Genomic DNA, 13,206 nt, shown 5'->3' with positions numbered 1-13,206 from the left:
CAAAAATGATCAGATTACATTACTTTCATGGTGTGATACTTGGAGTATGTTACTTATAAAAAAAAATTTATGCAGTAATTTATAACTGTAACGGAAAATTTTTTTAAATAACCTCCTAACCCTCTGCGTGCGTATATCGTAGAGATGCAACAATCCAGTTAGCCCATGGTTCAATACATACCTCAGTTTTTTAACCACGGTTTTCGGTTCGGATTGGTTCTGATGGCTTGGCACATCAATCAGAGTGTTTTTTGTTATTCTATACTTAGGAACTTCTATACGACAGGAACAGTAAGAGGTTAAGGAGAAACAAATACTGTTTTTTTTTTTATTGCAATACTCTTTCTTTGTTTTACTTAAAAGAAGCAAAAAAATCCACTTGTACACATTCCTAGTGTATTGTATAATATAAAATAAATATATATATAAATTAACACTGGCAGCTCAGCTGCTGGTAGCCCATATACAAACTGGGGAACATGTATATTCCTAAATTTTAAAAATAAACATACATGTAAACATAAATTGACCATTTCACATAAACATACCTTTACTTCAGTAATCATAAATTAACCTTTCAGAATGTAAAGTGCAATATCACTGTCAGAACAATATCAGGTCAGCTATCTATTGCTATATTTTGAGGTTCTTCTGTAAAAAGATAAGCCTGTCAGCATTCTCTGCAGCAAGACGAGAGCGGTTTGCACTTACTATGTCTCCGGCAGTGGAGAAAATTCTCTCACTCGCAACAGAGGTTCCTGGGACACAGAGGTGTCGTTGTGCAGTTTTTGCTACATGGGGGAACTTGCATTCATTTTTTTCCACCACATGAATGGTTCAGCATCCACATGAATACTGTCTGCTAACTTGTGGTGTGGTGACTTCCTCCTCTATGATCTGGAGAAAAGGCCCGGTTTGTTCCACTGTTCTGAAAAGCTCTCCAAAATACTTCTGACATTGCTGTCTTCTTCTTGGGAAGATGGATTTTCATCCTCTGTGGAAGAAGAATCCTCTATTTATTCATGCATACGTGTGTAAACATATCTGTGTGTATACAGTGTATATATAATCAAGATGTGATTGAAGTTTAGACTTTCATCTTTAATTCAAGGCTTGCAATTCCTAAACGGTTAATGCAATATTTCTGTTAAAGCCCATTGAATTCAAGCTGAAAGTCTACACTTCAATCACATCTTGATTGCTTCATTTAAAATCCACTGTGGCGGTGTACAGGGGAAAAATTACGAAAATTGCGTCGCTGTCCAAATACTTATGGACCTGGCTGTATATATGGCAAGTTTTTGTGATAAAAAGACAAATCGTGTCAGAACGTTTTCAACATATTAAAAATAAATGAACATGGTGAAGGAAAATTATGATGTATAAAAAAAATCATGTGAAATAAATACATTCATTACGAAATATTGCACACAGATACTGTACAAATAAAAATAATAATCGTACAAGTGGGATTAGTCCCACACACATTTCCTGTTGAGACTGCTACACATCACATCGCACACGAACTGATACAGAACCAAAGGTCACACACAGTTCCAAAAACGGTTCCCCAGTGTCTTCCTTAGTGATACGGTTCATCTTTAATTTTAACAAACCTTTTCTAGTTTAGGCCATGTCCACATGTACAAATATGGACATTTGGAGGTACAGACACAGACAGTGTCATTGCTAACACACACTGATCAACCACTTTATTAGGAATACCTGTACAACTGCTCATTCATGCAGTCGTCCAACCAACCAATCATGTGTCGACAGTGTAATGCAAAAAATCATGCAGATACAGGTCAAGAGCTTCAGGTAGTGTTCATATCAAACATCAGAATGGGGGAAATGTGAACTCAGTGACTTTGACTCTGACGTGGATGTTGGTGCCAGACAGGCTTGTTTATGTGTTTGAGTATTTCAGGAAAATCATCAATCTGAGGCTACAATGGGCACAGGCTCACCAAAACTGGACAATTGAAGTTTGGAAACAGACCAGGCAGTGTTTTTACAATCTTCAAATGTTCTGTTTCTGTGAGTTGCTGTACTTGGTAGACACGGGTGGTACCCAGTGTGGTCTGTAGCCCATGCGTCTCAGCTAGTGACCTGTTGTACATTCTGAGATGCTCTTCTGCTCACAGTGGGTGTAACGAGTAGTTGTTTGACTTACTGTAAACATCCAGTCAGTTCAAACCAGTCTGGCCATTCTCATCAACAAGGCATTTCCACCCACAGAACTGATTTTATCCACTGCCACATGATTGGCTGGCTGGATAATTGCATGAATGAGCAGGTGTACTGGTGTTCCTATTAAATTGGCTGGTGATTGTATATAAACAAAGGAGAAAAGCTAAAAAATAAATTGAAATCCAAATGAGCTGAAAATAACATAACACTTGGAACTCGTTTTAAAAACTAACAGTGGTGTGTGTGCAGTGAGTGACAGAGTAATGTTGGATCAGTGATGCACTCAGCCTAGTGGGGAGATGCTACAAGAGGAAGTGCCACTTCCTGTCATGTTTCAGCAGTTACCTAGTTGTGTGGAATGACTAACCTCTCTGCTTAATGGCTCTGGCTTGTCTTTTGCAATTTTATCCAGGTGGGCAGTCTGCTTACTTGTGTCTGATTACATTTTCCTCCTTATCTGTGTCAGACCAGACACTGTGTGAGTGTATTCTCTCACTATAGCATGAACACTTCCAGCACTACTGAATGTTCCAGTGTTGTTTTTAGCATTGCTATTGTGAGAAGTTTAGCATTCTGTAAAGTTTCTGGAAGTCTCTGCTGTGTTATTAGGGGGGAAAATAAATAAATAAATAAATAAATAAAGGTAAAGACCAAGGTGTGAAAAAATAACATCACGCTGAGATGCTCACATTAAGTCACAATGCTTGGCTGCAGTGCTTTGTTGAACTCCCCCTGTTCCTATGTAGCTTTTGAACACACAGTAATACACACACTAAAAGATGAAACAGCCATGATCAAAGAAGAGGATCAGCGGCCATAGGGATGACCCTGGGTAGCTGTGAACACACACACACACCCACCCACACACACACCCACACACACACACACACACACACACACACACACACATTTGTTACAGAGAACTGCTCTAAAGATAATGCTGTTTTCTTACTCATTAATTGAATCAGAGATGGGTTTAAGTAGCGACTGCTTATATTATATGGTACTGACAGCTTTTAAATCATCTATAATTTGAAATATAGTTGAATATATGCGTTTATTTACACAGACTGAAATGCAGAAACACTGCAAAAATGTCGTTAGTACATGGAAATATCTTATATAGTTAAAATAGAATATAGTCAAAATATTTCTCTTATTGATACTGCAAACAAATTATGAATAAGCCTATTTCTAGACAGTGTAGTTTCATTTCAAGCTATTTTTTGTTGATTTCAAGCATGTGTTTCTAGGTTTACACACATACACCCAGAAATATGAATGATGTCTATGTTACTGTCCTGCCTATATAATTTCAAGCTGTAACCTTCTTAGATGTATATCGACTGGCTAATGTAGCATTCAGTCCTTCTCCTACTATAAAGAAAAAAAGGAATTGATATACTACAAAGAAAACTTGTGAGTACTTGCCCTATGCAGTGATGGCTTAGTCAATGTTCTGAGCTACTGAGCTCTTGATCAGAAGACTGTGAGTTCAAATTCCATGACCATCAGACAGTCACTTTTGTGCCATTAAGCAAGGCCCTTAACCCTCATCTGCTTAGCTCTGTGCTCTCAAACTGTAAGTTATTTGAGTAAGTTAACTGTAAGTTATTGAGGCATCTGTCATATGAATGAATGTAAACACAGTTTTGGTTTATTGTATTAGGAAGATATTTAAAGCTGCAGTACTGAACTTTTACCTCTCTATCGCCATCTCTGTTTGAAACATAAAATTGCAAGTTACTTGTGGAGTTTTTTCTTTACGTGGGTTGTGCTTCGGCACCGCTCCTCTGCGTGGCTGAATCTGAAGGTTTAAGATGTACGTATTGTTTTTTTGTTAGCTACATAACTTGAATTGCTCTCTCTCTTATACCTAGCAGAAAATAAGTGCAATTTACCACACTGACCATAGCGAAACAAACAAACAAACAAACAAAAAGAAAACAACATAGGAAACTCAATACCTAGCTGAATCAAGCGAACAAGTGTGCTAACGTTAGTTAGCTACCTATTGAGTCACTGAAGTGTCTTACCTGTTCAGCAGAAAAAAGTCCATCTCTGTGTCAGTCTTCAATCCCTTCAGATCTCGGAGTTTTCGCCGCCTCTCAAACCCCATGCCGATATTTATTCTCGTTTGAGCACGGGCTCTGTCGCTTTCCCTTTTTGACTACAGGCTCTTGACAGTTCGAAGTTTCTTGATTTTGACAACATCTGATAACCCAGATGTCATCGATGATTGCCGTTTAAAACTATCCAGATTAAAAGCAGCCATAGAGGACAAGTTTTAATTCTAAGCAACTGTTCTAAGAACAAGCTACAAACAAGAACATGCTATAAACACTCCACAATCTTCAGCACCCACACACATGATATAGTAGCCGGCTCTTCTTGTTCTGTTTATCGACGTGACATATCCACGCAAACGCAAATGATGTCAAACTGACCTTTCCCACGAAATCCGACCCGAGAGCTCAAGTTATAAATCATTATTTTAAGCTTACCATTGCGAATCGGTGTCAGGTAAGGAGACAGTTTTGAACACTGATTTTTATGTACTTGCTCAATCTTAAATTTTTGTTTATTTTTAACCACAAAAAAGTCCCGTACTGCAGCTTTAAGTGCAGTTAACACGTGAATTTCAAACATGTTTTTTTTAACTTAAGTAAATTATTTTGTTCTGTATGTGCTCATATCTTTTAACGAACTGATGGTATATTGTTACAAACACAATCTATTCATGATTGTGCTGGGAAAGGGGGAGTTGGACATGCACATACTTTTACGTTCAGTCCACTTGTGTGAATCTACCATGGTCGTTGTGCTTTCTTTGTGCCAAGCCATATACAGTACAGTAAATGAACATCTGCCACTGAGACTTGCTCCAAAGTTAATGCTGTTTTGTTCCTCTTTAGTTAGTATTGGATAAGATTTTTAATGATGTCTATAGCGTTTTAAATTACTAATCATTTTTAAATTCTCTCTTTCTCTTCCTCCTACAGGCCCCTTTTTATGAATCGACCATGGACCGTGTGCTTTGGCAGCTGCTGGTCCTGGTTATGACTGTGGTGGCTGTTCATGCATGTCCCAAATACTGTGTGTGCCAGAATTTGTCTGAGTCTCTTGGGACACTGTGTCCCGCTAAAGGCCTTTTGTTCGTACCAACTGACATCAACCGGCACACGGTAGAGCTCCGTCTAGGTGGAAACTTCATCTTACGCATTACGCAGCAAGACTTTGCCAATATGAGTGAATTAGTGGATCTAACACTGTCACGCAACAGCATCAGTTCCATCCAGCCATTCTCCTTTGCTGACCTTGAGACACTGCGCTCACTGCACATGGATAACAACCGGCTGGCAGAATTGGGACCGGATGATCTACGGGGACTTGTAAACCTTCAGTACCTAATTCTAAACAATAACCAGCTATGCCGCATCTCTGAACATGCCTTCCAGGACTTGGTGCCTGCAATTGAGGATCTTGATTTGTCATACAACAACCTGCAGATGCTGCCCTGGGATTCAGTGCGTCACATGGTCAACCTGCACCAGCTCACGCTGGACCACAACTTGCTGGAATACATTCCTGAAGGTACCTTTACTGAACTGGAGAGACTTGCACGTCTGGACCTGACATCTAACCGCCTTCGGAAGCTTCCGCCAGACCCAATTTTTGCTCGGGCACAAGATTCACTGCAGGAATTGGTGCAAGTCTCTACGCCATTTGCACCACAGCTTTCGCTGAGCATCGGTGGCAATCCACTCCACTGCAACTGTGAGATGCTCTGGTTTCGAAGGCTGGAGCGTGAAAACGACTTGGAAACTTGTGCTTCTCCTTCAAATTTGAAGGGGCGTTACTTCTGGACCATAAGGGAGGAGGAGTTTATATGTGAGCAGCCCCTTATCACACAGCACACACACAGGATGTTAGTTCTAGAGGGTCAAACAGCCAGCTTAAGATGCGAGGCCACTGGAGACCCGACTCCCACAATCCATTGGGTAGCCCCTGATGACCGTCTCCTTGGCAACTCCTCTCGGATTGTAGTGTATGGCAATGGCACACTTGTTATCACCATTACTACATCGAAAGATTTTGGCACATTCACATGTATTGCTGCCAACGTTGCCGGTGAATCCACTGCTTCAGTGGAACTGTCAATCGTCCAGCTGCCCCACATAAACAATGGAACAGGACAACCCAAATCCCGCCTCTCTGATATTACAGGAACCTCGAAGGCCACGCCCAAGGGCCAACCAGAAAAGGACAAGCCAGTTTGGGTTTCTGAGGTGACTGCAGACTCTGCCCTCATCAGATGGTCCATCAGCAAGGCAGCTCCCAAAGTGAAAATGTACCAGCTGCAGTACAACTGCTCCGATGACGAAGTGCTCATTTACAGGTACAGTATTATAAAAGGTGCAACATGTACAGGGTTCGGGACTCAGTGTTCAATATATTTCATATCAAAATGTTATAGACTAAAAAAGCAGCACACCTGTACAGTAATACTCCTACAGTCTACTGTAAACAGCAAACAGAACAGAAAAGTAAGAATATATTGCTTGTTTGCTAAATGTTGGTGACTCGATTCATTTGAAGAGGAAAAATTTCTTTCAGGAGGCACTGCCAGTTTTGACATGCTATGAGATAAGGGACTTCCTATTCATTTGATCACCTACATCACTATCTAAACCAGAAAGTGTTGAATTTTCTTAGGGCTAAAAGTATTATCTTTGATAATGTAACCTTGTTGCATTTTTCAGTGATCTATCATCAGGCCCACTAAATAGTTAATCAAGCAGCTTTTTTTTATCATATTTTTCACTCTGGTCTTTTTTTCCAGGCGTCCTTGGTTCAGCAAGAAATAAGCTCCTTTCCACTAGCTTTTCTCCAGAATTAAAGTGACGAAATAACAAATAAAAACATCAGCTTGTTAGCTGAAATCATTTGCAAGCTAGCTAACACTAGATAAACTATTAATCTATATTAAGGACTAGTAGCTGGAATTACTATTAGGATAATTGAAGTGTAATATTATCTTTCAAATACACCATGATACGTATTTAATACAATACTATTGATACTTTTGCACAAATTGGCATTACTGCACACACGTTCCCTTGTGTCGAATGTCAGTCAATACATTTTCTTTTACTGACACTTTTACAGTGTGGGTGAAAAACATTGGTTTCTTTTCCTGTTTCCTCAACTCTGCTTTTATTTCTTAGCATTTCTCAAATCTCACGAGTAGCATTCGAGTCTTTTGGTCCCCAGGCCCCTGATAATGATATAAAGTGTTTTACAGCATGTAAGAATACTGCTGTAAATCTGAGCAAGAGTAGAAATACCCAAGCAGAGAGAAAATCCAATTACTTAATGCCTTTTAAATCATTTATCCATTAGTATCTGGGGAAATGCGTGACAGCTCCCTCCCTTCTGCTCAGTCCATTGGCTGGGAATCTGTACTTGTCTCGTCTCTTAGGGCATTATGTATTTATCATCTGTGTTAAAATTGTGGTTTAATCATATAAAGTTGGTGTATTCTACTGCATATAATATCCATGTGGTGTTATTAAGTGGTATCAAGTGGTACCACTGACACCATTGTTACCACTGTAACAAGTAGGTGGATGGCTGGATGGACGGAAGGATGGAAGGATGGATGGATGGATGGACGGAAGGATGGAAGGATGGATGGATGGATGGATGGAAGGATGGATGGATGGGTGGATGGATAGAAGGCCTGTAATCAAATATTTAGAGAATTTTTCAAATAGATTGTACAGTTGTACTACAAAGTAAACGTCAAGGTCAATAGAACCCAGCATCGCTAAGCAGGGAACAGGACAGGATGGTTAAAGACATCTAGCATACTACCATAGGGCACATATAAGTTAACTATAGATAGGAAGTGACATGTTAAATGGAAAGCCATGGTAATGTTTCAGCTGGATTGCCATAAGGCATCTATGACGCTCTTTTATCCCTCACTGTCCATAGTCACCCACTGTGTGATTTAGTGTGTTTGGCTTGTGTCTTCTTGTGATACATATTGCCATGCTGTCTGGGGAACTTTGCTCATTGGCTATTCATTGCTCTGGGTCTGTCTGCTTTATTAAAGCCCATGTTTGATTGACAGTAAACAAAGACAGTTCGTCGTGTCATTTTATTAAACTCAGTTATAGTGTGTTACAGCATGACTGTTATACAGCAAGCAAATACCTCAAGTGTTATACCATGAAAACACTACTAGAAGCTTGTGATCTGGGTAATTACTGCTGGGACGACCTTAATTTAGGAGGTGTATGGTTCCTCAGCACACAAAGGAATACATCACCTTCTCTCATTAACCTTATCTATTTCTTGAACTCCATAAGATATCTGTTGCTGTGTTGTGGTGTGTATCATTTCTATAGATGTTATTTGGTTTGGTTACCCTATTACAGAGTTAATCTGACACCAACACAGAAAAAGTGCCTTAGGAGCCTCTTTAGGCAATCTCACTCTGATTCCTTATTTCTTTTTAATGCATCCATCCATTAGTGTTATTGTGAAGTGATGTTCGTGCTGCATTTGAGAACAGCTCATCGGCCAGACCAGACAAATGTCAAGACCCATTTATCTCACTCTGCACGCTCTCTGTTCTCTCTCTGCCGGTTCCAGGCCCGTTTACTATTTTTGCCTGCATAAAGACAATCAAATCTCCCTGCTACAGAGGAATCAATGTTGCAGGAGTACATTTGCATGACATTGGTCTATAAAGAGCCAGGGCAAGGTAATGGGCAAGAAGGAGTTCTGTCTGAAACTGGAAGCGTCTAATGAGAAATGAGGGAGTAAAAATGAACCGCGAAATGGTGCAATGATTAGAGAGGGAGGAAAGAGGAGAACATTTTGTTTATTGGTGTGTAAGTTTTATTAGATCAGGTCTATGGCTAAAAGTTCAAATGGGTCAGAGGTGCTGCAGACAAGGTCCATAAAGCTCTTAGGGGAAAAGTGAGCCAATATTTGCTCACTATTGTAGTAGCTGTTTCCTGCAAGCTGTGTTCGTGACTCACTCTCCATGATTAACGTTATGGCCTCATGCTGTCTCGAAAGCAAAGTCTCGATCTTTCAAAATTGCCTTTCAGTGCCTAGAGCCTGCTAAAACTTTCATTTCTTCCCATCTTCAACTATCACTTATTTTCCATACTAGTATGATAAGTAGAGCCAAACATGTCCCGCCAGAGTTCCACTTTGTCTGAAGTTCTGAATTAAACTGAATTAACTGCTGGACAAGATCAATCTGTAATGGGTGCAGGGGAGCATGGGAGTTTGAAATAGCCAGCGATATGTACTGTAGGAAATTCTGAGTGTAGTCTACTAGTATAATAGATCTAATCACCCGAAGCCCTGAAATTTCACAGCATCTTCACATCCTGTATAGATCTTTCTATGCCATGGAAGCACAGATGTGCTCTCTAATGTGCCGTGTACAGTATTACAGAGAACTAGAGGTAGAGAGGTGATGTATAGAGCGGGAATGGTATCCAAAACAGTCTAGTAATGGATTCCATTCAAATGTCTGTTATCAGATACTCTCAGTGTGAAGTGCATGTAAACAAAGGAGCTTTCATTCTGCCACTGTGAATGAATGAGTGGCAACTGAGCGGATTGCCATGGAGGATCATAAGACTATGAAGTATTTCAGTCATATAGTGCCTTTTTGAGATGATAAAGCAACTGGATCTGTCATTTGATTTTAAAGTTATCTGAGCTATTAAATCCATGTCAGTCTCTCTCCATAGTCCCTCACTCAAAAATGCACAAGCAGAGTGGAATGAAAAGAAAGGACAGAAGAGTAGCGATGCTTTTCTTCCATGCAAGGACTTAAACGATTTTGCCTGTATTAATAACATTTGTAGGATTAGTTAGTGGTATGCTGCTTTATCATTTCAAAAAGTAGCATTTGTGCCAATGCTTTTGTACGCTACAGCTGATGAGTTGAAGCCCAACGGCACAAGGTTCAGCCACCTCACAACGCAAAAATCCCAGGTTTGACCCTGAGCTTGGTTACCTGATGTGGAGTTCCTGTGCATGTTCTCCCTTGGTCTGGGTGTTTTCCAAAATCCTGCCAGTAGGTGGATTGGCTAAGACAAAGTGCCCCTCAATGTGAATGGGTGTGTGATTGTGTGTGTGCGTGGTGCTCTGTAGTAGGCAGGTGTCCCATCCAGGGTGTATTCCACCTAACACGCAGGGTTCCTAGGACACACTGTGACCCTGACCAAGTGAAAGTGAGTGAGTGATTGTACTAAAGTACAATAGCTCAGCTGATGTTGCTAGCTAGGATTAGCTAGCTAACTACGCGACGCTTGTCAAGATGTTGTAGGTAACACATTAATAGAATAAATTATGCCAGAACTTAATAAGCAAATTAATCAGCTTTCAACCAAAGTAAAGTGAGCTCAGCATCAGTTTTAAAGTTTGTAAAATCAACCCGGTCTCTCACACTGAAAAGCCAGGCTGATGTTTTACACTTACATTTTTCTCATTTGGCTGAGGCTTTTATCCAAAACGACTAACTACTGAGACAATTATTCATACCTCTTCCCATTCACCTTCATTTCCATTGCACTCTATTTTACCAAGATGTTTCTTTTGATAATTTTTTTTCTCAAGCTAATTATTTTAGTGATAGTTAGCAAAATGTTACTAAAAATACTTACAGCACCTTTAATGTAATGGATGAATTATGCAAAATTCATTATATTCAGTAGGATTAACAAAGTTCCTCAGATGATGGTGAAACTTTCATCGCATGTTCAGTCAGCTAGACTCCCAAAGGGTAATTCTTATAGATTCATAAAAGTTCATGATATGGAAGTAATGTTCGCCAGCACTCTGTCTACTGCCGGTTGTCCAAATGTATTACTTCTCAGCACTCTTCAGCCTTTTTTATTTATTTATCCTGGATCCTTGCGATATCAGTTAGGCCGTCTGTTAGGGGCTAGATGGCTTAAAGAGATAATGCCAGTTATCTCAAAACTCCTCCATACTGTTTTTCAGATGTATCTACAAATTAACAAGGACTAACAAAAACATTTTTTTTAAAACCATCCTGTCAAGTATTCCTGTATTCTGAAGTTTTTTCCCCACACAAAGAGCAAAATTTCAGTAGGATAAATTTCCAGAGCAGGTTATGGCACCCTTTTAAAGGCATTATTTTAATGCTCATGTATGTTCATTTGAAATCCCAGTTAAGTGTTAATGGAAAGATAAGGACATAGTTAATACAACAGTGGTGTGCATCCTGGCATGCTAATATAACACTCTTTTTGAGAGTATGTGTTTTGCACTGGGTTTGAAAACTTTGTTTCTTTCTTTTAAAGGATGATCCCTGCTTCCAGTAAGGCATTCCTAGTAAACAACTTGGTCTCTGGAACCCGCTACGATTTGTGCATCTTGGCAGCCTGGGATGACTCGGCCACTACGTTGACAGCCACCAGCATTGTGGGTTGCGTTGAGTTCTTCACCAGAGATGAGTACCCACAGTGTCATTCTCTGCATGGGCAGCTACTGGGTGGCACCATGATCCTGGTCGTGGGAGGTGTGATCGTGGCTACCTTGCTCGTCTTCATCGTCATCCTAATGGTGCGCTACAAGGCTGGAGAGGGCGGGACATTGACTGCAGTTGGGGCTGAGCTTCCTGTTAGCAAGTTAAGCGACATTGGTGATACCTATTCACAGAACAATGATGGGTGTCTGGGGCAGAATGGAGTCTTTATGCCCCCTTCAAATTCCAAAGCCAAACTCAAAGCCAAACCCAAGGTGAGTCTACGAAATGAGGTGGTGGAGTTTAAATGTGGCTCTCTTCAGAGTAGTATGAGCTCTCTATCCTCATCCTCGTCCTCATCCTCTGCTGATTCTGTCAATGCCTTGCACTCCTGCAGCCCCAACAGTGCTTTGGCCAACATCTGGAGGTCAGCGTCTCTCAAACCGCGAGGAAATCTGGACCATCTGTTGGGGGCCATTAATGCTCTAGAGATTAAGGGCCAGGCACCATTGGGAAACAACAAATCTGGTCGTGCAATGGCATCAGCGGTGCCCACTAATGATAAGGAGCCCCTGCTGGGCCGAACACTGGACTCCAAGTTCAGACGGAGTCACTCATTTGACGCCGGTGAGTTTGCAACATCAATCAGTGGTGTCTGGACCAAACGTAGCCTCTCCATCAATGGTATGTTGCTCAAGGATGACACGGCTAGCAGCAGGGGCACTCTGGAGGGTTCGGAGTGGGTGATGGAGAGCACTGTGTAGACTGTGTACAATACTTTCAAGCTGACATCCTGCCCTTGTGTCAAAGAAAATTCAAGGGAATAAAGCCTCTGTTTTCCCATGCATGGAATTACATATCTTTTCATCGAATATTAAAACATATATCCACTATACAATGTGTTGTATTGGGCAGACAGTTATACGCTTTATGTTCTGGTGAATAAGTGCATTTGTGTGTGTGTGTGTGTGTGTGTGTGTGTGTGTGTGTGTAGTCATATACCCTTGGGATTCTGCCATTCATCAGGATCATTATAGTATGACCAGATACATGACTGTTAAATGACAGTTAATAAATTAAAATAAATAAAAAAAACTGCCAATGCGTTCTCTACAGAAAAGTACTGCAAATTCATTCTGTACAGAAATATATATGTGGTACAAATAATATTTATAAATTTAATGAAGTTAAAGTTTTATATTTTTATCTCAAGTGTCATACCACTCTTTCTCAAAGGGAAGACTTTAAAAAAAAAAAAAGTTAGAGAACTTTCATACCTTTTTTATTTCACTCCCTTTTCTCTTATTTTCATCCCACTCATGTCCTGAAGGAATCATCTGCAAAGAGCAGAAGTTGAAGGTTTCTGTTGAAAGAGTCACAAATCTTTAATTCAACTTTTTACTGAATATTACATTCTAACGTCCCATTACATTTTCTGTCACATAGAAAGTATACATTTTTCTCTGTGCCCATATGTACAGAGG

At 40.2% G+C, this 13,206-nt stretch overlaps 1 protein-coding gene across 2 annotated transcripts in view; it reads left to right on the top strand.

Annotated features, from left to right (window-relative positions):
• Positions 1–12,603, top strand: part of lrfn2b (leucine rich repeat and fibronectin type III domain containing 2b) — a 136,630-nt gene extending 124,027 nt beyond the window's left edge. For both annotated transcript variants that reach the window (XM_053613670.1, XM_053613671.1), the window contains 2 exons: positions 5,196–6,592; positions 11,559–12,603. In XM_053613670.1, the coding sequence (XP_053469645.1) occupies positions 5,217–6,592; positions 11,559–12,486 (2,304 nt within the window). In that variant the 5' untranslated portion in view covers positions 5,196–5,216 and the 3' untranslated portion in view covers positions 12,487–12,603. The remainder of the gene's footprint in view (positions 1–5,195; positions 6,593–11,558) is intronic.
• Positions 12,604–13,206: the final 603 nt, after the last annotated feature.

Source organism: Ictalurus furcatus, chromosome 25 (genome assembly GCF_023375685.1).
Source record: "Ictalurus furcatus strain D&B chromosome 25, Billie_1.0, whole genome shotgun sequence".
NCBI classification, from domain to species: Eukaryota; Metazoa; Chordata; class Actinopteri; order Siluriformes; family Ictaluridae; genus Ictalurus; species Ictalurus furcatus.
This window is presented reverse-complemented; position numbering and strand designations above follow the sequence as displayed.